This window comes from Plectropomus leopardus, chromosome 12, assembly GCF_026936395.1.
Source record: "Plectropomus leopardus strain MGB_pleo_1.0 chromosome 12, ASM2693639v1, whole genome shotgun sequence".
In the NCBI taxonomy this organism is placed as follows: Eukaryota; Metazoa; Chordata; class Actinopteri; order Perciformes; family Serranidae; genus Plectropomus; species Plectropomus leopardus.
In genome coordinates, this window is record NC_142187.1 from 15,091,185 (window position 1) to 15,111,709 (window position 20,525).

A 20,525-nucleotide genomic window follows, 5' to 3' on the forward strand; every position below is an offset into this window, starting at 1 on the left:
CTGCTTAGTCATTGACAATCTGTGCCAAGATGAGATCTGTTCCAATCAATCGCCCCCCCCCCTCTTCCCTTCACAACCTGTCAGACCCGCCTTTACTTAACAAGGCAGGGGAATGATGGGATCTGCCATCTGTGTAAATTGCTCCATAATCTCATCTGACTGGCTGTTTCTGATGAAGCAGACAGAACGCGGCCCCCTTTACTCTTTCTGTTTTCCCAGACATTATTGGCTCACCTGTCAGACAGCACTACCGGCTTCGATCGCACAAAAGACATATTAGGGTGAAAAAGTGGCAGGTTGAACCATGACGATTATGATCTCCATTTATTCTGAATTGTTATCATTAGTGTAGGGACATGGCTTGCATTTAGAATAGAAATTGTAAGAGAGCCACATCTGGCTGGATCTTATTTAGTGTACCCTTGAGTTTAGTCAGAGCAGCTTGTTTGTCATCTGTAGTTCATGAACTCAACAGAGCAAAAAACACCCTATGCTCAGCTGCTACACTTTAAGCAGTGTTGTAGTTAAGACCACCAAAACTGAGACCAAGTCATGACTAAGACCAGAGTGTGTCAAAACCAAGTCTAGCAGGCTGCTCTCATGCTCTGCTCATACGTATACCAACAAAAAGTAATGTACCGCAATTTGTAAATAGCGTACGTAGTCAAGAGCCAGTAATTCATCAATACCCTACATAATCAGGACAGAAGTAAAGAGGGAAGTAATATAAAGACTGAAAGTTTGTAAGGAGGAGAGCTGAGTGTGGTTGAGGGGTCAAACAAGCGCAGGACTTTCCCCAGGTAATCCGATGATCATTTTCGCTACGAAGCCAGGTGAGCTTTGAGTTATTTAAAGGTACGTTGTCACTCTGTTTCTTACTAAACCTAACCTACCTAACTTTACATACGTTTTTAAGCATGTAACATAATGACACCCAACAGTGTTTCTTTTCCTGAACCTAAATTATGTAACTGTACTTGCTTAAGCCTAACCGACATAACTTAACTTGCCTAAACCTAAATAAGGTAACTTTGCTTGCCTAAACCTAACCTAGGCTCAGTATGTAACTTAACATCAAGCACATGACGTGATGACCCCCAACCATGTTTCTTCTCCTGAACCTTACCTATATAACGTCACTTGCCCACATAACTTTACATTAAGTATGCAATGTGATGACGTCTTCTCCTAAACATAACTTTACTTGCCTAAACCTAACCTACAGAGCTTTACTTGCTGAGAAATACATTACTTAACTTCACACTAAGAATGTAACTTAACATCAAGTATGTGATGTGATGACACTATATGTTGGGCGCTTATTCATTGCATATTATGCGAACCAATATATGAAGATATGTCAAGTCAAAACCAAAACCAGACCAGTGCGATTGTCACACACACTTACACACATCCACATTCCCAATAATCGCCCTGAGAAAACAAATAAAGTTTCATCTTTATTTAGTTCTTTTATTGTGACTTTACAGTAAATTTGTTTATGTAATTGTACTTATATTGTACCATGAGAAATTTCTTGATAAAATAATCAAAAAGGCATTAAAGAGGTGCTTACTGTTAGGAAACAAATACAAACCAAAAGGAGCTGAAATCACCTTAACTATACGGGGTTCCCACAGTCATGGAAAACCTGGAAAAGTCATGAAATTTTACAGTCACATGTTCCAGGCCTGGAAAAGTCGTGGAATTGGTGAAAATCACTGAAACTTTTGGAAAAGTCATGAAATTTATGATGAAATTGTTACAGTAGTTTTTAGTTTTTTTATTCTTTTTGTCTGTGAAAATTAGTGGGAACCCCGACCATCTTTAATCAACGCTTATTTCTTGCACAGGCAATTTAGTGATATCCTCACAATTGTGGTCATGACTGGTCTTGAATCAAAATCCCGATTTCCTGAAACTGAGACAAGACAGAGTAAAAATGAAACTTTTGGAGTCTGTAGAGTCCAAAAAAGGTCATATATGAACATCTTCCCCTTCAATGACACTCAATGGAGTGATTATGGTCTCAAGACCCATACCCCAAACCACTTAACCACTTTAAACTGTCTGAACAGTGTTGTCAGTGAGAGCCGACAAGGCCGAGGTTTGTCTCTTCGCTCTGCATGAGGAATGCCTTGTCGACTTTCTCGAACAAAAACGCTCTTGTTTTCAACATACTACTTAATCAGTTCGGAAAAAAGCCATTTCCAGGCTTTATGAGGAGTGTTTGCACTAAGTCGAACTCCAGGGCCCGGCAGCAGCACTTCTCTGGAGGATGGAGAGGCGCCATCGTGCACCTGCTGTTGTTGGTGGAAATCCGGCTCACGACCTTAACAGCACGCTGCCCGCCCACACCTCCCACTGTATTTTCCTCACCTCTCCTGCTCTCCTCTGTGCCCTCTAGTAAAGGCACAACTACCGTGAAAGTCATAACAATGAAAAACTCCTCAGCCTGTATTTATGGAGCCTCACAAGGCATCCGTGCCAAGTCCAGGGCAGGAAATATCACGTCACTGTGAAACTTGTTATTTACGAGAATCTGCAATGTAGCCAGACATTTTATTTCACTACTTCACCTCAGCGGGTGCATCTGTTGATTTGAATTTCAAAAGTGGAACCTTTCTGTCACTTATATTGCAGTCTGACTTTAATACATTGTTCAGCGCCGTTTCTAGCATTCACAATGAGACTTTCCTCCGTTTATGATAAACTGAGAGGACAGCAATTCCCCAGATCCTCCCATTGACAAACTGGTTTTATATGTTTCTGTGATTTGCTGTTTGTCTTGGAGTGCCTTCATTTAGTGACTTCAGGGGCCAGAGACGTCCCAGTTTTGCTGGGACGTCTCTTTGATCAATTGAAAATTTTGTCAGAAAATTTTCTGAAGCTGCAACTAATGAGTATTTTCATTACTGATGAATATATTACTTTTTTTAAAAGATGAATTAATACATACATTTAAAAAACAGAAAAGAAAATAGGTATTACTATTCTGGGAAACCTAAGGTGACATCTACAAACATCTTGTTTTGTGCAACCATCAGTCCAAAACTCAAACTTTGTTTTAGTTTAACATAGCGCCAGACAATCAAGTGATGAAAATCATTACCTTGATATAATTTTCCTTGATAGAAATGTAACAAATGTTCAATATAATTACATTATCTTTACCATTCAGTCATGGGAGGACAATTACTGCCACAAGAAGTTGATGTTGCAGTCTTAAATTTTGAGGAAAATACATTTCTGAATAGGAATCTATATCAGTAGATACTTCAAGTTAAGTATTTGAATCTGTTTCAAGAGAGAAAAATTAGAATTGGTGCAACTTTTGTTTATGTAGGTCTTTCATGATGCATTTTAAAGAATAAAGTTTACATAAAGAGATCAGAAGGTGCTATTCCATCATCAGGGCGCTGACTCTAATAAAGATTGACGACATATTTAGCGCTCCGCTAACTTGAATGGGGACAAAATTATTTATTCTTGAAGCTCTTCTCGACTTTCCCAATTTTATCGGACTGAATGGATCAAATCCAGATTGTGAAACACTTCATTGGAGTTGTGACACTCAAAAAATATATTCCCTGACTCATAGAGGGCTCTTTCTCAATGTAAGTTTTTGTGGAAAAGTATTTCTGGGCTTGTGACGGACTCATAAGTTGTAGTTACATGGTTTGGCCACTCTGTAAAATTGTCTTGATTATGACTATTTGATGCTTCAAAAAGCGGGTTTGACATCATGAGTGCCGTGTGTCCCAGTACGTTTGCTTGTAATCAGTGGGGCTGTTTATGATTGGTCCAAAAGCAGGAATTTGACATCGCAGAAATCGCTACAGTGCAGATTGATGAAGATGACAGCGGCTGCCTCCCGGATATTTTTACCCCATTTTTGTTGAGCATTCTCCATTTTTATATACAGGCATCAGTTTCTATGTTCAAATAATGACCTGCTGTGCACAGTCTGCCGTGTGCATGCTATTTAAAGTAAACTTGGAGGTGACAGGATAAATACATGATGCACAGAGGTGTCAATGGGGTCCAAACAGCGAACTTTTACCCTGGGCCTTCTAAAGAGTTAATCCTGCTCTGCCACTGTGTTACAGAGATCAAATTGTTTAAGCACATTTTTGTCAGTCTCCATGTTACTCAGACCTGGTCCTTGTTTCCCTTGTGTCTGCGTCTTCTTTCTTCTCCCTCCTACCCCCCCACATCTCCCCTCTTCCCCAGCTGTATTTCAGAGGACAGAGCAGACTCAATGAGACCTTTCATGGAGTGTCAATGTCATACTTGTATGTCAAAGCCAGTGGGGAAAAAATGCCTCAGCTTAGCAATTTACTTGTTTTTTGTTTTTTTTTTAAGCCGCAACTAAACAATTGCATTCAAATGTGTCTCAGTCTCATTTATCTCTAAAGAAATCCGTGAAATACTGCATGTAGCATATAAGCATTGGTGTTTAGTTTAAAGGAAGTTTATGCTTCCTCATGCGTGGTTGTGTCTCTGTTCCTGCTCTCATACTGAGCTTGTTTTAAATATCCGAAGGCGTTTTGAACGTACCGAACACCTTCACAATCACTTAATGAAAGCACTCGTTTATCCGTCTCCTTTTTCCCCATCCTCTGTAGCTGCCAGCAGCGCTGAAAAAGCTGCACAACAGATTCCTCTCACAGCATGTTTCATATTCCTTGTCATCACTTAACAATGGTTATGCAGGTTCTGCTCTGTTAAGTCAGGCCTGAATCTCTTCATCAGTCTGATTTTTATTTCCTCTGATAATCCACTCTCTGCTAAATGGATCCCAAGACTGAATTAGAATAATTAGAAAATTCCTAAGTGCACGGTTTAGACAAATGTTCCCGAGTGCTGCAGTGGTGACATAACAGTCCCCCCTAAACCTGGCACCGCAAAAACAGCAGCGTGCATCCAAGTCTATATAGAGAGAAGAGGGAGAAACAGCAGCAGCAGACTAACTCGATTTTTATACAGCAGCAACCTAGATCTCCTCCCTGTCATCCTTCATTGATTTTGCAATCCAGCGGCATCCGAGCAGAACCATACAAGCCGTACACCTCAGTCTGCTGCTGATAGCCAATCTCTATTACCCACCTAGCCCAAGGCTTCGGTTCGAAGGGCTAACCCTCTCAGGGGAAGCAGACGGAAGGAGAGAGCTCCGACTGGCGGATCGGAGCGATGATAGATTTATGTGGCGCTTGGAGAAAGGATCATCTTCTCTCCCCCACTTTTATTATCCCATCAGATCTGACGTGATAGCAATAATACATGAAGAGCTGTCACATTTTGCAGATCTGGTGGCGAGTATGAATGATGATTTCAAATGCTTGCGTCTAATCAGCCGCGAAATTGCTTCAGTAAATATGTTCGACTAGCAGCGCTCTGTCTTCCTCCTGTCTCTTACTTTGAATGAAACTCAGAGTAATAGGCTTGTAGTTGTCACAATGTTTAAGACCCGTGTTGGCTTCACGGTTCATAATTAGCTTTTAATGCACAGAGAGGGCTTGAGGGGAGGAAACTGACGGAAATGTGGAATGAAAGGAGGCCTGCTGTGTGGCCATAGTAATTCAAGCTTTTGTTCTCTAATTAAATGACCTCAGAAGGGAGTGCTAAGCTTAAGTTTGTGTGTGTGTGGCGCCCTCTGATATGGAGGTCTGTGCCAAGTGTATTCAGCCTCGCAATGAATAGGGCGTCGACTACAAAGCCCAAGAAGCCCTCTCTGTGCCCGCTTTGCCTCCTTGTTGGTTGTTGGAAATTTGCCACAAAACACCATGTCTTTAACAAGTGGTTTCTGGGCCCCTTTGCATAGTTCAGGACGTTGTAGTTGGGGGACACAGTAGCCCTCGGCTTTTCTCATTCCCCCCTACCTCATCTGAAAAACTCTGAGACGCTGCCAGCCTTCCTTGCTAGCTTGAGCTAAATTTGTGTGTTTACGCCACAGTAAAGCACAAAAAAAAAAAAAAGCTTTGGCCCTGAAGAAATCGACAGTTCAAAATATGGACAGAAACAGAAACGTTTCTTTTTCATTTATGTACCCTGCACAGTTTGTCACTAGAGATTCAAAAGTACAGCAGGAAAGCTAGATTAACTATGTCACTAATACAGAAGCCAATCATTGTCTTAGTTTTTGCGGTGTGTCCCGCACTGCCTGCGCTTGTCGCACTTGTCGGCCCTCATCAGCGTTTTTTTGGGTTTTTTTTTGCCAATTCAGCATATTGAATCAATGTCTGAGACAAGAAGCACATGTGAGGGAAGCAAACAAATGTCTAAAGTAAAGAGAGTGTGAGATCAAAACAAACTTGTTTTTTTAAGATAGAATATGTTTATAGCCATTGAGCTCTTTGGCAGAGACGCTTCATAATTGTGTTTTTTTTGTTTGCTTGTGCACTGTAGAAATCATTTGTCAGTTCAACATCAGGTTGTGTTGCTATTGTGCAAACTGGCTAACAGCATCTTGAATCTGGCCTGTTCGACCTCTGTTTTCCCCTTTTTGAATGGTGATTACAGACGACTGCTGCTTTTTTTTTTTTTTTTGATAGTTCAGTGTGGAAACAAACCTTAACACATCTCCAGCAAAGAAGCCTAAAACCTCCAGTGCAAAGTTTTTGGATGTAAACTGCCTGATGCCAAGACACTATCACATTGTACCAGATATTGTTGTATGTTTCACAACCACTAACGTGTCAGTCACTGCATTTTACAAGCTAACAAACAACACAGAAAATAGAAGATGCTAACTCTTTTACATAATTTCACATAATTGCTTCTAAAGCTAAAGAGTTTAAAGTGTCAAGTAACTTAATTTAAACATTTTCTCTGTCTTGTAATGGAACTTTAGCCATGTACTTAGCTTTTGTCTCATATGTTTATCTTCCTGTGAGATATCTTGCTCTGAGTTTACAGCCGGCACAATGTAGATGGATAGAATCAGATTTGTGGTGCTCACAGCTTTAAAACAACACATTTCAAAATACTCAACTGCAAGATCTCTTTTAGACACAATGTCCCTCTTAGTTCTGATAATCCACAGACCTCACTGTCAACAGATTTCACTGAGTATTTCTACAATAGAAAGTAGTTCCAGTGAAAACTGTTGACAGTGAGGTCTGTGGATTATCCAGAGTAACAGGGACAATGTCTCTAAAGAAACACACTGCTGTTGGTTTATTTTTTTTATGTTTTATGTGTTGCTCAGAGCAGTGGAAAAATGTCAAATCAAAGTCTTCTCAACTCCCATATCTCAAAACCTGAGCAAACCATTAGAGCCAAGTAAGAAAGTACCGTATCATGTTTGTTTTTTACCATTTAAAGCCCCTGAAATTTCTGTTTCAAATCTAGAGTCTTAGAAAACATAACCCATGAATAATAGTAAATAAGCACCAATAAAAAATATTAAACCTGCATTAACAGATTTTAACAGGGCACCACTTAGCGCTCTACATCAAAACTCTAACACATTTAAAGTTGATAAGGCTCAGGTATTAGCAAATAGATTCCTGTTTACTCATTCAGCCGATACAGAGACATATTAACTTTAATTCTGAAGTTTTTTTTTCCGACCACCTGCTGAGTGTGAGTCCACAGTCACTTTCTTTTAGCTCTGTTTTTGGTCTCTACCAAATAGGGCTCAAATGTAACTGTGTTCTCGGTGTGTTTTTGCTTTTAGACTTGTCAACTAGTCTAACATTACAGGAAAATTAGGTCGTTAGGTACATCCCTAATAGGTATCACGTGGGAGTGGTTTGATAAAATTTTATTGACAGTGGTCTGGCAACACAAGCAACCCTACAACTGGTCATCACATGTAGATTTAAATGTTGCTCAGCCTGACTGGTGCATGGAGGTAAATCACATCAACCTTTTCCAACTGTAACCAGTGAGAACAGCACGCTTAAAAACGTACACATAACGTGAACTTATCACAGCTGTTCAAATTTTGGTTCAGTAAGACCTTATCACTCATAAGAAGAAGCTATTTGAGAAAATATGTTTTCAGGGCCTTTAAGACTGTGAAGCAGACACCTGGTGCTCCACGTCAGACCAAAGGAACCCAATATTTATGACTTGCATTGTCACAGGTTGCGCTCCATTTCTATTTTTTGTCAGTGCCTCCCTTTACTGTACACCACCACAAAAATAATCCTAAAAAGACATTTGAGCCCAAGCGATAAAGTTCCAACATAGCAACTGTTATTGCTGTTGTTGTTGGCTAATGCATGCTTTGGAAGGACGCGTGAATGAATGTCTCTATTACAGTTGTCCTGCATACTGACAGCTTTCGGCCATTACGGCCACCTGGCACGTCTCCACACCATCGGCCCCAGAGCAGCAGTTGTGAGCGTGCGGAAGCAGCGCGGCTCCGTGCGTAACCAGATCCAGCTTTGATGAGTGGAACATTAACAGCTGCTCAGGAGGAGGGTGTAAGAGAGGGGGCAGTGAGAGTATTTCTGTGTGTGTGTGTGTGTGTGTGTGTGTGTGTGTGTGTGTGTGTGTGTGTGTGTGTGTGTGTGTGTGTGTGTGTGTGTGTGTGTGTGTTATTGTGTGCATGCCCACGTGTGTTTGCACAGATGAAGGAGAGGGCGGTGAAATCACAGTTGACATCTTAATTGGCCACCGGTGCCAGATGCCAGCCTCTTAAGATGGCCAGGCGGGTCCAGGCTGTAACAGTGTCTCAGCAGCCAGGCAGGGCTTTAGGCAGGGCTTTAGGATCCCGCTGGCTCCACTCAGTGCTCCCACGGGTATTAGGTGCTTCAGTGTTGTGTTGCCTCCCCTCCTCACACACACTCACATAAACACCCTTCTTCTTCTCGTTCCACCCGTCCTGCGGAGCACTCTGAGGCATTGTCAACGCCAGTCAATCTGAGGCGAATTCAGACGAAGAAAAGCCCAAGAGCAACAAAAGCCTTGGGCTTCTTTGTGTTGAACCCATTCACACCGAGGCACTGAGGTCTGGCTTTTCTGCCGCTTCATGCAGTGTTCGGATTGAGATCCCTCCGCCCTCCTCATTTATAGTGTATTGATGTCCTGTAAACGTCCAGTTAGCTATCAAATAACTGTAGCCTTAGCATCTAATGAGTGACATCTAACCCCTCAGCCTGGCACCTCTGGCTCTTTACCCTTTCACCCTTTCACGATGCTTTCCCCAGAAGAAGAGAAAAGTAGGTTGGAGAAATCAATTCACTCCAACTTGAGTCTGTCTGAAGCACATAGAGATGTACTTGGCCCTAAGACGGTACATTTATTTTATCTAAAACAGGAGCACACAGACACTTCACTCTGCGGTTAAATCAGGAGAGTGAAAGTAAAGGTAGGGGACTGATATTAAAGCGGAATCTGATTAGCGAACAAGAGAGGTGGTAGTGCAGCGTGAAATAGGCCGCTCACAGAATGATTAACTAATATTCCTGTTTGACATTAGTCTTGATCCTCGGTGTGAAGCAGAAGGAGTTTTTAGTTATCTGCTCTTCAAAAGATGTTCGAATGAAATCCATTTTTAATGAAGTTACAGTTCCTCTGACAAGCACGGTGTAATATTTTTAAGGTGTAGCTCATGTTAAGCAGGTTTACATTTAATTCTGGATTTGTAGCAGAGATGCCAAATATGGATCAGCTGGGTGCTATCGAGCATAGTTATGAGAGATGTCAAACATTGACCCATGTATAAACAAAGATCCAGAGGTGTGTGGGAGTTAGAGATGGTGGTGGTTTTGTGTGTGACACCCACGAGTTGAAGTCCTTGTATTTTCCTTCTTGCTGCCTGTCTGCACTGTGCTGTATTTACAAGTATGTGATATTTTCTGGCGCTTGTTAAAGAGAGGTTTTTTATTAATTTATTCTGCTCCACAAAGAGGTCAGAGGTTAGGTTCAGCTTTGGAGCAGAATTACAGGATGTGGTTGGAGTTTGTGCAACCCAATTGCCAGAATAAATGTTGGCATTGTATCTTTCTGCAAATCACAGATATGTTGCATTTGTACATTAATATATAGGAAAAACAGCAACAGTTCTTTAAAAACACCTATGTTTGGTTCCAGCTGGAAACACAGCAACAGTGCACCAAAACCTAACAGTGTTTGGCGGCACTAACACCTAACTGGAAAATGCAGCGACCACTAGACTAGCTGAAAAACGCCTATGTTTAGTTTCACCATCGTAGCAGAAACACAGCAACATGCAGCTGGAAATGTAATGATGACTCACTAAAACAGCACCCTGTTCATTGGTACACAAACTGCTGGAAACGCAGCAACGACTTGCTTAATAACACCCATGTTCAGTTTCACAAACACAGCTTGAAACACAGCAACAGCACGCTAAAAAACACCAATGTTCGGCTGCACAATCGTAGCTGGAAATGTAACAATGACTCCCTAATAAACACCCTGTCCAGTGACACAAACACAGCTGGATGAGTCGCTTAAAAACAAAAAGTGTTGACACATGTTGGTCTCAAACAATAGTCTGCAGCCTGGCAGACGTTTCGTATAGGTGTCATGCCATCCGGCGTCCACTCCGCCTCAAGATGACTAAGACAGCTCATATACATGTAATCAGAACTACATTACCTCAGAAACAGAAAAGAACAATCCCGACAGTATCTTTTGGCGAATAGGCTGTGTTTGTGACAATTTATGCACATTTTTCCTATTCTGCAGTATTAAAGTCGAACTCACCTTTATCCACTTCCTGTCGTCCCTCTAAAGAACGAGCCATCGCCAGACACGAGGTACGAGAAATCGAGCAGCGGCACACCCAAGACGGCCTGCGGGAGCGGGACTCATCGTCATTATCGCCATCTGAGAGCGAAGACGACATTGTCATCATCTACAACCGCGTGCCCAAGACAGCCAGCACTTCCTTCACCAATATCGCCTACGACCTGTGTGGGAAGAACCACTACCACGTCCTGCACATCAACACCACCAAGAACAACCCGGTCATGTCCATACAGGACCAGGTCAGCGCTGCGCAGGCTGCTTTAAATTTCCCTTTCATTTGTAACGTGGAGGCCTGTTTTATTGATAATCTCACATTAATGTGATAAAGTGTGTGTTAAAAAGAGCACTTCATCCACTGTAATAATAATCACGATTTGGTTCAGGTGCGGTTTGTAAAGAATGTGACTGAGTGGAGGGAAATGAAGCCAGCTTTCTACCACGGACACGTCTCCTTCCTGGATTTCACCAAGTAAATGCATTTTCTTGCAATACAATGATAACACTACATAAAAACAGTTAATTCCCCTTGCTGTGGCTTTGTGCAGGTGACTCCACCTTGTGGTCATTCACAGCTTTTCACTCACACAGTGTAGTCTAAAGATCTGAATGGAGCACAAAGTAACATTACTGATCCCCTGCATGTTTCAACAAAAAAAGCACATTATTGAAGTTTTAAATCAGCAAACTGTCTCTGTTTTAAAAAAATATTGTACATAGTTAAAGGGCCCCATTGAGAGCCTCAACCCAACTCACTGTCTTGTCTCTCAGGTTTGGGGTGAAGAGGAAGCCCATCTACATAAACGTGATCCGGGACCCCATCGAAAGGCTGGTGTCCTATTATTACTTTCTGCGTTTCGGTGATGACTACCGGCCCGGCTTGAGACGCAGGAAACAAGGAGACAAGAAGGTTAAAATCCATTAACACTCTCATTTTTTGTTTAAAGGATAGGTTCCATTTCTTTCAGGCCTGTCTTCAAAGAACAGTCAGGTACCAATATGAACACTGAAACAGGTTTTACTTGCTATAATCATTCAATAATAATCAAGTGATGGAGAGAAAAGTCTACAGTTCCAGTTTTGTGCATGTGTTTAAAAGTTAATCTGAAGTTAATATGAGACTTTTACAGTTTCAGTTTGTGAAACTGCAGTGGGAATCTTCCCAGCATTATATATATTTAGACAGACAGTCTAAAATCCAAGGTTATTTGACCAATTTGATGCGTGCTTTCTTTTCTTCATGTGTTGTTTGTGTTTCAGACGTTTGATGAATGTGTATCAGCTGGCGGCTCAGACTGTGCCCCTGAGAAGCTCTGGCTCCAGATTCCCTTTTTCTGTGGTCACTACTCTGAATGCTGGTAAGTGTTGAAACAATGAGTCAGAATTTAAATCTTAAGGTATGCTTGTATTTTTTGATGCTATTTTGAAATGACTGGAAGAAATCTTTATAGAGCTCATTTTTAGCTTTGTTTTCACTCTCCTGTTTGTTATTAAGGCTGGTTATGATCTCTATTTTTTTACGATCAACAAAGAGAGCAAAGACCAAATCCCACATTGAATTGATCCCTAACAAGTATTGCCTGTGTAGCCACAGCTTGGTTAACATTTTCCTCTTTGCCACAGAGCTACATTGTGATCCAAAAACTGAAAATACATCAGGGAACCACATGGGCGCTGGAGTTTACTGTAGTCAGTCCTGCATACAGCATTCTGGTGCTTTTTTACTCACAAGAGCACCAAATGTGTTTTAATCCACAGCTGAAAACATTCCCCATCAAATGTACTGTTTACCTCTGTTTTAGTTATGTCTTAAAAGACCACAGTGTCCAGGTGTTTACGGAAAATATTTAGCCTTTTTTAAATTGAAACATATGATATTTTTGTAAGTTCAACATCTTAAAGGGATATTTTAACTCAAGATCAAAAGGAAAACACACTGTCCCTCTTACCTGTAGTGCTATTTATCAGTTTGAATTGTTTTGGTGTGAGTTGCAGAGTGTTGCAGATATCGGCTGTAGAGACGTTATATTCTCTTAGATATGATGTAACTAGGTGGCACTAGCGCCAAAATAATCGTTTGAAAAACTCAGCAGCAACGTCTATTTCCAGAAATCATGACCCCATTACTCAAGATAATTCAAGACATTGTTGTGAGCAGTTTCATGTGGGAACTATTTTCTTCCTACCATGCTACACCTGTCAACACTGCACAGACTGGAGCGTGCATCTACTGCTAGCTCACCTAGCACCACTGAGCTAGCTGACGTTACCGCTCAGCTCATGCACAATTAACGTTTACATCTCACGCTGTCACAAGCACCAACATCTCATCCATGATCAGATGAACTTTACCTTCTGTGCAGTGATGCAGATTTCAGACGTAGTTTGGTAGAAAAAAAACGTTCCTACAAGAATCTAAATTATCTTGAGTAACCAGGTCATGATTTCTGAAAAGAGACATTGCTATTGTATTTTTTTAGCGCTTTGAGCACAAAAAGCCGAGTGCCATCTAGTTCCATTATACTGGAGAGAAAGCAGACATCTCTACGACTAGTATCTCCAACACTCGACTTCTCACACCAAAACAATCTCGACTAAAAGTAGCACTACAGGTAAGAGGAAAAATATGCATTTTTAATTTAGGGGTGAAGTGTCCCTTCAAGAATGAGTGCTAAAACGGTTTAGTATAACAGAGAGAATGTGGAGAGAAAGACTAACAGGTTGTTAGTTTTGGTCTCTCCAAATGGAGTTATTAAAAATAACAGATGCATTGAACATCCCCATCCTCATCCTTGTGTCACCTGAGGCAGCTCAGAGAGTTCAGGGAGGACACTGTCCTTCAGAACATCAGTTTTGTTTCATAATGCACCACATTAAACCTCATAGTCCTTTTCTATCTCTTCTGCTCCACTCAGCTTCTCAAGGTCTCTGATAGCTCTCTCAGCCTTGATCTGTTCTCTCTACATGATGATCTGTATCAATCTCTCTCTCTGCCCTCACTTATCCCTCTTACCCTCCTTAATCTCTCCTTTACTCTGCCCTCCATCTTTTAACCACCTATCCTCCTGAAGCAGGGCACCGACTGAAGGTCTAAGATTGAGCTCGCTATGGTGCACTAGCAGCATGTTAAAGTAGTGGAAAGCACCTTGGAAACATTTAATAAATACTGAAGACAAAAAGGTGAATTGCTGCCAGTCCTCTAATGTTCTGTTTAAAGAGGCTTTGCCAAAAGATATTTTATAGGTTTAAACAATCTACTTCCTCCTTTATTATTTAATTTCCTGAACATGACAACGCCTGCCACTGGCTTTCTTTTTTTTATCCTTCCCTTCCTGCCTTTCTCACCCTCTCTGGACTCTGTTCACGGCTCACTCAATCTATTTTCCCGTCTCTTGTCTTTGTACCTTTCGGCTCATTCTCCTCCTCCCACGCATTTCTGTCCTTTGCAGATGTTGTGATCGTTTTGCATCCAGCAGAACCGCCACTATTTCATCAGAATACAAAGAAATGTAACCGCTTACAATGATCTCTGTGCAGGAACGTGGGCAGCCAGTGGGCTCTGGAGCAGGCCAAATACAACCTGGTGAATGAATACATGCTGGTCGGAGTAACAGAGGAGCTGGAGGACTTTGTCATGATGCTGGAGGCGGCGTTGCCACGTTTCTTCAAAGGAGCCACTGAGCTGTACAAAACAGGTGCCTTGTCTGCTAAATAGTCAGAAACCATTTGCTTTTCATTTGCATATTTTCATTTCGCTCACCAGTATGGCAATATACTAAAAAACGGCTTAATGGCTCGCAGACATTGCAATGCTAAAGTGTGCTGCGGCTGCATATTAGCAGACTGAATTGCTCCTCTGAGGATTGAATTGTGATCAATATACAGTCCTGCCTCTCACTGATGTAGTTACAGATTAGTTACAACGAGTGCAGCCAGAATGAATAATGGAGAGAGTGGAAGAATTAAATCTGACAGTGATATAGATCTGCTATGACTCAAGTATGACGTTCATCAGTTTTAGCAGCAGATACGCCCAAGTACTCAAGTTAATCAGGTATCTGTTTAATGAATTAAAATTCAGAGTCTCTGTGCCAGAAGACACGCAGTCTCTTTCCCAAACAAAACCTACACAAAAAATAGACTTTTACATTCTGTCCCATGTTTTCCTGAAGCGTGGCTAACTTGAATTTTGCTAAATTAATTATAGATATATAATACATCAGACATGACTGAAAGCTGTGCCATCTTTCCACAATAATCATTCAGGCATGTTGGGAAATACACTTCCTCGCTTTCTTGTGGAGAGTTAGATAAAAAGGTTGATACCAATCTGAGGTCATTATGCTTCATACAAAGCTACAGCAAATTAGCTTAGCTTAGCACAAGACTGGAAATGGGGGATGTTTTTACTCTTACTGTAAGGATCGAACAAATGTTTAAGTTATACTATGTAGTATTGTCAATTACTGTTTGTAAACACACTCACCGGCAGATGTGAAATTAAAAGCCACCTCAGATTTATTCTTGTATTTTGTATATTTTTATATTTTTATATATTTTTTTTTTTGTCGGTGCTGTGTCTCTTGGATGCCTGCTGCTAATGGTCTCGCTCCTGGTCACTACCTTTTTATAAACCTGAGCGCTGTGCCCACAAAAATCTCCAACACACGATACTTTGCTGATTGTTGGGAAGACGGGGTGAAGAATATGAAAGTGGGTCAGGAGGAGTGGGTTAGGCGGGTATTAGTGCAGGTGGTTACATGGTTGCCGTGTGGTCCTGCTCCTGAAATTCTGAAACCTTCAGTTAGTATCAGATAAACATCATTATTAGAATGATTTAATGTTCAGGGCTCCAGTCAGGAGAGGTGCACAAGTGTGCATGCATGGACCATGCATGCCACCTGTTGCAGCTGTGCCTCCTGTTTTCTTTACTGTCATAAATGTACATTAATATGTGTAGTAATTCAAATGCTGCAATACTAATTATCAGACTTTCCGCGGATCCTTAAAAAGTCTTAAAAAGCATTGAATTAATTAACCTTAAAGTAAGGCGTGGTATTAAAATGTCTTGTATCTATCTTTCACTGGACCAAAAATGAATGTTTTATTATACATTAAACATTTGGGCAAAATTGTTCTTACTTTATGTAAACAATGTCGGTTCTTTTATTTTCCTTCTTTTTTCAGTTTAAGTTACTGTAAAATTGGACTTAAAAATCATCCTGAGTGGCATTAAAAACAATTTTTAAAGCGTATTAAATTTAATTTGCCTTAAGCTGTAGGAACCCGAATTATATAATCATTACTAATACTAGTCATGCTTATATATATAACACATGTAGTATGATGCACATGTTTGTACATATTTCTTATCCATCCATCCATCTTGTACTGATAATTGTGCTAATGAAGTTTCGAAATCCAGTAACAAAGACAAAAACATACTTTAACCCCTTCACCAAATAATCCCACTATAAAATAAAATAGTAGTATTTCCTACATTAACATTGAACATCATAGATCATGTGTATATTTATGTTGAATCACTTAGCTCATGTACCCGCACCTCTTTAATCCTCCACTCCTTTTATCACAGGGAAGAAATCCCACCTGAGGAAGACCAGCGAGAAGAAGCCGCCCACAAAGGAGTCGATCGCCAAGCTGCAGCAGTCAGCCATCTGGAAGATGGAGAACGAGTTCTACGAGTTTGCACTGGAGCAGTTCCAGTTTGTCAGGGCACATGCTGTCAGAGAAAAGGACGGAGAGCTCTACCTGCTGGCACAGAACTTCTTCTATGAGAAAATCTACCCCAAAAACTAAAGAGGCTCATGTCTGTGGAAGAGGACACTCGGCACAGGCTCAGACGTGCAGTGTGAGATGAGGAGGAGGAGGAGGAGGGGGAGGAGGAGGAGGAGGAGGGGGAGGAGGAGGGGGAGAGTGAGACTAACAGACCACAGGTGACTGTGCGGCTGCTTTGTACGTGTGATTGAGAACATAACATTGAGCTGCAGAACAATCTGGTGACAGCTCTGTACAACACGTCTGTGCTGGCCAACTGGACAAGAAGCTCATGTTTCGTCAGTAGCTTGTGTTCCCAGCGGCCTCCGCTCCCCTTCACTTCCATGTCAAAGGTCGTCTGTGCACAGGACCTCTGCAGAAACGTGTCCTTGAGACAGCTTGTCCAACAAGCAGTAACAACATGACTCCTGATTGGCTTCGCTGATCTCCGATCCAGGAAAAAAAACAAAAACATTTTCATCGGCTCTGTACTGTTTGGTTGTGTTTGATTGTATTTTAAACTCTTTACTATGGTTTTTCTTTTGTATGTAAAGACAGTGGCATTCTCCATGGTGACATGACATCCCCATGCCTCACCACTATTACTAACTTAAAGACATTTTAAGTGTAAGAAACTGACTACTGTGCTGTATTATTGGACTCAAAGGAGAGCTTTTGAGGTTTTTATGAAATAAAAATCCTGTGACCATGGACTATTAACTGGGACAAGTGCGTACATTTTATACTGTACTTGATGTGTTTTGTTGGATGTAAATGTGCAGCTTTGCCCAGAGGCTTTTCCTCTGTGATGAAGGAGCACATATTACTAAAGTGTGTAAAAGCACCTAGGTGGGGATGCTGCTGCTGCTGCTGTAAATATTTACTACTTTTTCAGTGCAACTCATTCACAGATAGATTTGCTAAAGTATACAATTAACCCATTTATACTGTTAACCTTTCAAAGTCACAGTCTGTGCATTTTATCCGTTTGTACATTTCTTCCAGCTCTTTCATTTCACTTTTTAGTCTGCATTTTATTTTTTGTCTTTTTTCATGTAAGTTAAACATAACTGATCACTAATATTTTAGTCTGGAATATGCTGACATTTTTGGGAATTGTGTTCACTTGCTCGTTCCCCAGGAGTTAAATCAGGAGATCAATAATTCTCTAATATCATTCTCTTAGAAATAAGGCTGCAGCCAGCCGCAGGTTAGCTTAGTTTAGCATAAAGATTGTCACTGTCCCATACCCCCCCCCACACCTTAAAGGACTGTTCATCACCAAATCAAAAATGCATATTTCCCGTCTTACCTGTAGTGTTTTTATCAATCTAGATTGTTTTGGTGTTAGTTGCAGAGTGTTGGAGATATCCGACTTCTCTCCAGTATAATGGAACCAAATGGCACTCAGATGGCTTCTTCTAGATGGCAAACCCCCTCCAGAAATCATGACCCAGTTACTCAATTAATCCACAGACCTTGTTATGAGCAGTTAGATGTAGGAACTATTTTGTTTCTCCCAAATTGCACCCACCAGCTGTATTACAGTGCAGAAGGAAACATGCATCTATGGAGGAAGGCACTAATGTTTACATCTCGTGCTGTCACAATATGAGCCCTCTCGTCCATGAGTAGATGCACGCTTCCTACTGCGAGGTGTGGGTGGGTGTAGTTCGGTAGAAAGAAAATAGTTCCTTCATGAAACTGCTCATAACAGGGTCTGTGGATTATCTTCAGTAACTGGGTCATGATCTCTGTAAAGAGACATTACTGTTGAGTTTTTTGAATGTATTTTTTTGGCGCTTTGAGCACCACAAGCCAAGCGAAGTTCCATTATATTGGAGAGAAGGAAGACATCTCAACGGCCGATATCTCCAACCCTCTGCAACTCACACCAAAACATGCCTTTATTTTGTGGTGAACTGTCCCTTTAATACCACATATTTGTTTTTTTCACATTAGTTTTTGTACAGATTACAAGGTATTTAACCTATTAATTAGAGACTATTGTCTTAACCTGCAGCATTATGTGTAATAAACTGATGACGGAGTGGCAAGAAAAATTCCCCAAAATGTTGAACTATTCCCTTAACTCTCTGCTGTTTTCTTTTCAGTTCTCCACATAAAAGCTGGTAATAACTTTGCTAAACTGCTTGTGTAGTTGTCATCTCTTGTTTCATTGAAGGTTGCATTTATTGCGGTCTTAATGGCTTTTTATTGGCCGATTAAAGTTCTTGTTTCCCCTTCATAAATTGCTAACTAACAGTTGGAAAAGTTTAAAGCGACATAATGTCACTCCCCCTCAAACTAATTCATCTGGATGAGCTGCACAGACTTTTTGTACTGGTTGTACTGCCACATCACAGTTCTTGAGGTACTCTGATACACAGATAAATAGGTACTCATTCTGTTCTGAGGACGTGCTGTAGTTTGCCACTCAGTTTTTGTGTGCCTTCTCTGCACCCGGCTCTCCTTGTATCGCAGCTTTTGTCAGATGGAACATAAAGACAACATGGCTGTTTTCATCTTTTGATTGCCAAAAGAAATACACAGAACATTTTTTTAAAAACTGCCAGAGATGCATGCGTGTTCCTTTCTATAATATAAATGTTTGTTCGTTCATCATCGTCAGGTACAACAGAGCAGGGAGTGGTAAAGACAGATAAAGCTGCTGCTGTGAGAATTAAAGCGGGATTATTTCAGAGCTGGAATCCTGCAGAGGGAGATAAAGAGCTGCCAGGTCTGCTGCTGCCTCCACTGAGTGAGTGCTTATCCATTTTAACATCCTTTCCATCTCCTCTAAGAGTTTTTTTTTTTTTCAACATTTGATATGGTGATTGCAGTGAGTTAAAAATATGTTGGCTCTTTTACAATTTATTATAAAAGCACAGAAGGTTGTCATGCCAATCTGAATGTATATATTCAACATTTTCTCTCGCTGTGGAGGTCATTATCTCGCTGCTGAAATCAGTAAATCGAGAGCATTGAAGTAGGAGCATGATTATGTGAGGTGAGAGGAGTCACCAGGAGCCAGAGAAAGTTTATATGACCCAGTGCTGCCACTCAGTGTTACTCATCCCTGCTCTCAGATAATCCCTGGACAGTCATCAACTATTGGACTCATCCCCATTAATCTCAGATCATTTTCCAGTTACAGCTTCCTGGTTTTGGCCCTCTGACCCAGATAAACATGAAGGGTGTTTCCCCCTTTTACTTTGGCGCCTCAGCTAACACTGACAAGAAACATTTAACATTAAGACTATGCATTAAAGGGATAGTTCACCCCAAAATTGAAAATGTATATTTTTCCTCTTACTTGTATTGCTGTTCATTAATCTGGATTGTTTTGGTGTGAGTTGCTGAGTGCTGGAGATATCAGCCGAAGAGATGTCTGCCTTCTCTTCAATATAACTGAGCTAGGTGGCACACGGCTTGTGACGCTAAAAGCACCAAAAATACATTTGAAAAACTCAGCAGCATTTCTGCTTTTCAGAAATCATGACACGATCGCTCAAGATAATCCATAGACCTTGTTGTGAGCAGTTTCATGTAGGAACTATTTTCTTTGTACCAAACCGTATCACTGCACGGAAGGAAGTGTGCATCTACTCATGGTCGAGAGGCTCATGCTCATGGCAAGGTGAGATGTAAACATTAATGGCGTCCTCCTCTGCTGAGCTGTAACATTAAGGCCCAACTAGTGGCGAGGAAGGCTAACAGCACATTAACAACACAACTGGATGTTAAAAAACCAAAATTATATTTACTGCCTGCCAGAAAACAATAACACAAATAGTGACAAACCATTTCTGCTGAAGAGCTCAATGGCTAAAAAATACTCTGATATAAATATAGTTATATTTTATAACACTCTCTTTGGGTAATTTTCTTTTTTTAGGTTAATTTTTCTGTAACTTTTTAATCATTTCTTGTTAGTTTGGGGCTTTTTCTTGTTGAGTTGCTCATTGCCTTCTTCCCAGGTTTTTGAAAGAGATCCATCCAATTTGCTTAGGTTTCAA

General features: G+C 40.9%; 1 protein-coding gene across 1 annotated transcript in view; it reads left to right on the forward strand.

Annotated features, from left to right (window-relative positions):
* Positions 1–18,655, forward strand: part of hs2st1a (heparan sulfate 2-O-sulfotransferase 1a) — a 32,712-nt gene extending 14,057 nt beyond the window's left edge. The window contains exons 3-8 of the mRNA XM_042498082.2: positions 10,717–10,970; positions 11,115–11,200; positions 11,500–11,638; positions 11,989–12,086; positions 14,266–14,423; positions 16,325–18,655. Coding sequence (XP_042354016.1) covers positions 10,717–10,970; positions 11,115–11,200; positions 11,500–11,638; positions 11,989–12,086; positions 14,266–14,423; positions 16,325–16,548 — 959 coding nt within the window. The 3' untranslated portion in view covers positions 16,549–18,655. The remainder of the gene's footprint in view (positions 1–10,716; positions 10,971–11,114; positions 11,201–11,499; positions 11,639–11,988; positions 12,087–14,265; positions 14,424–16,324) is intronic.
* Positions 18,656–20,525: the final 1,870 nt, after the last annotated feature.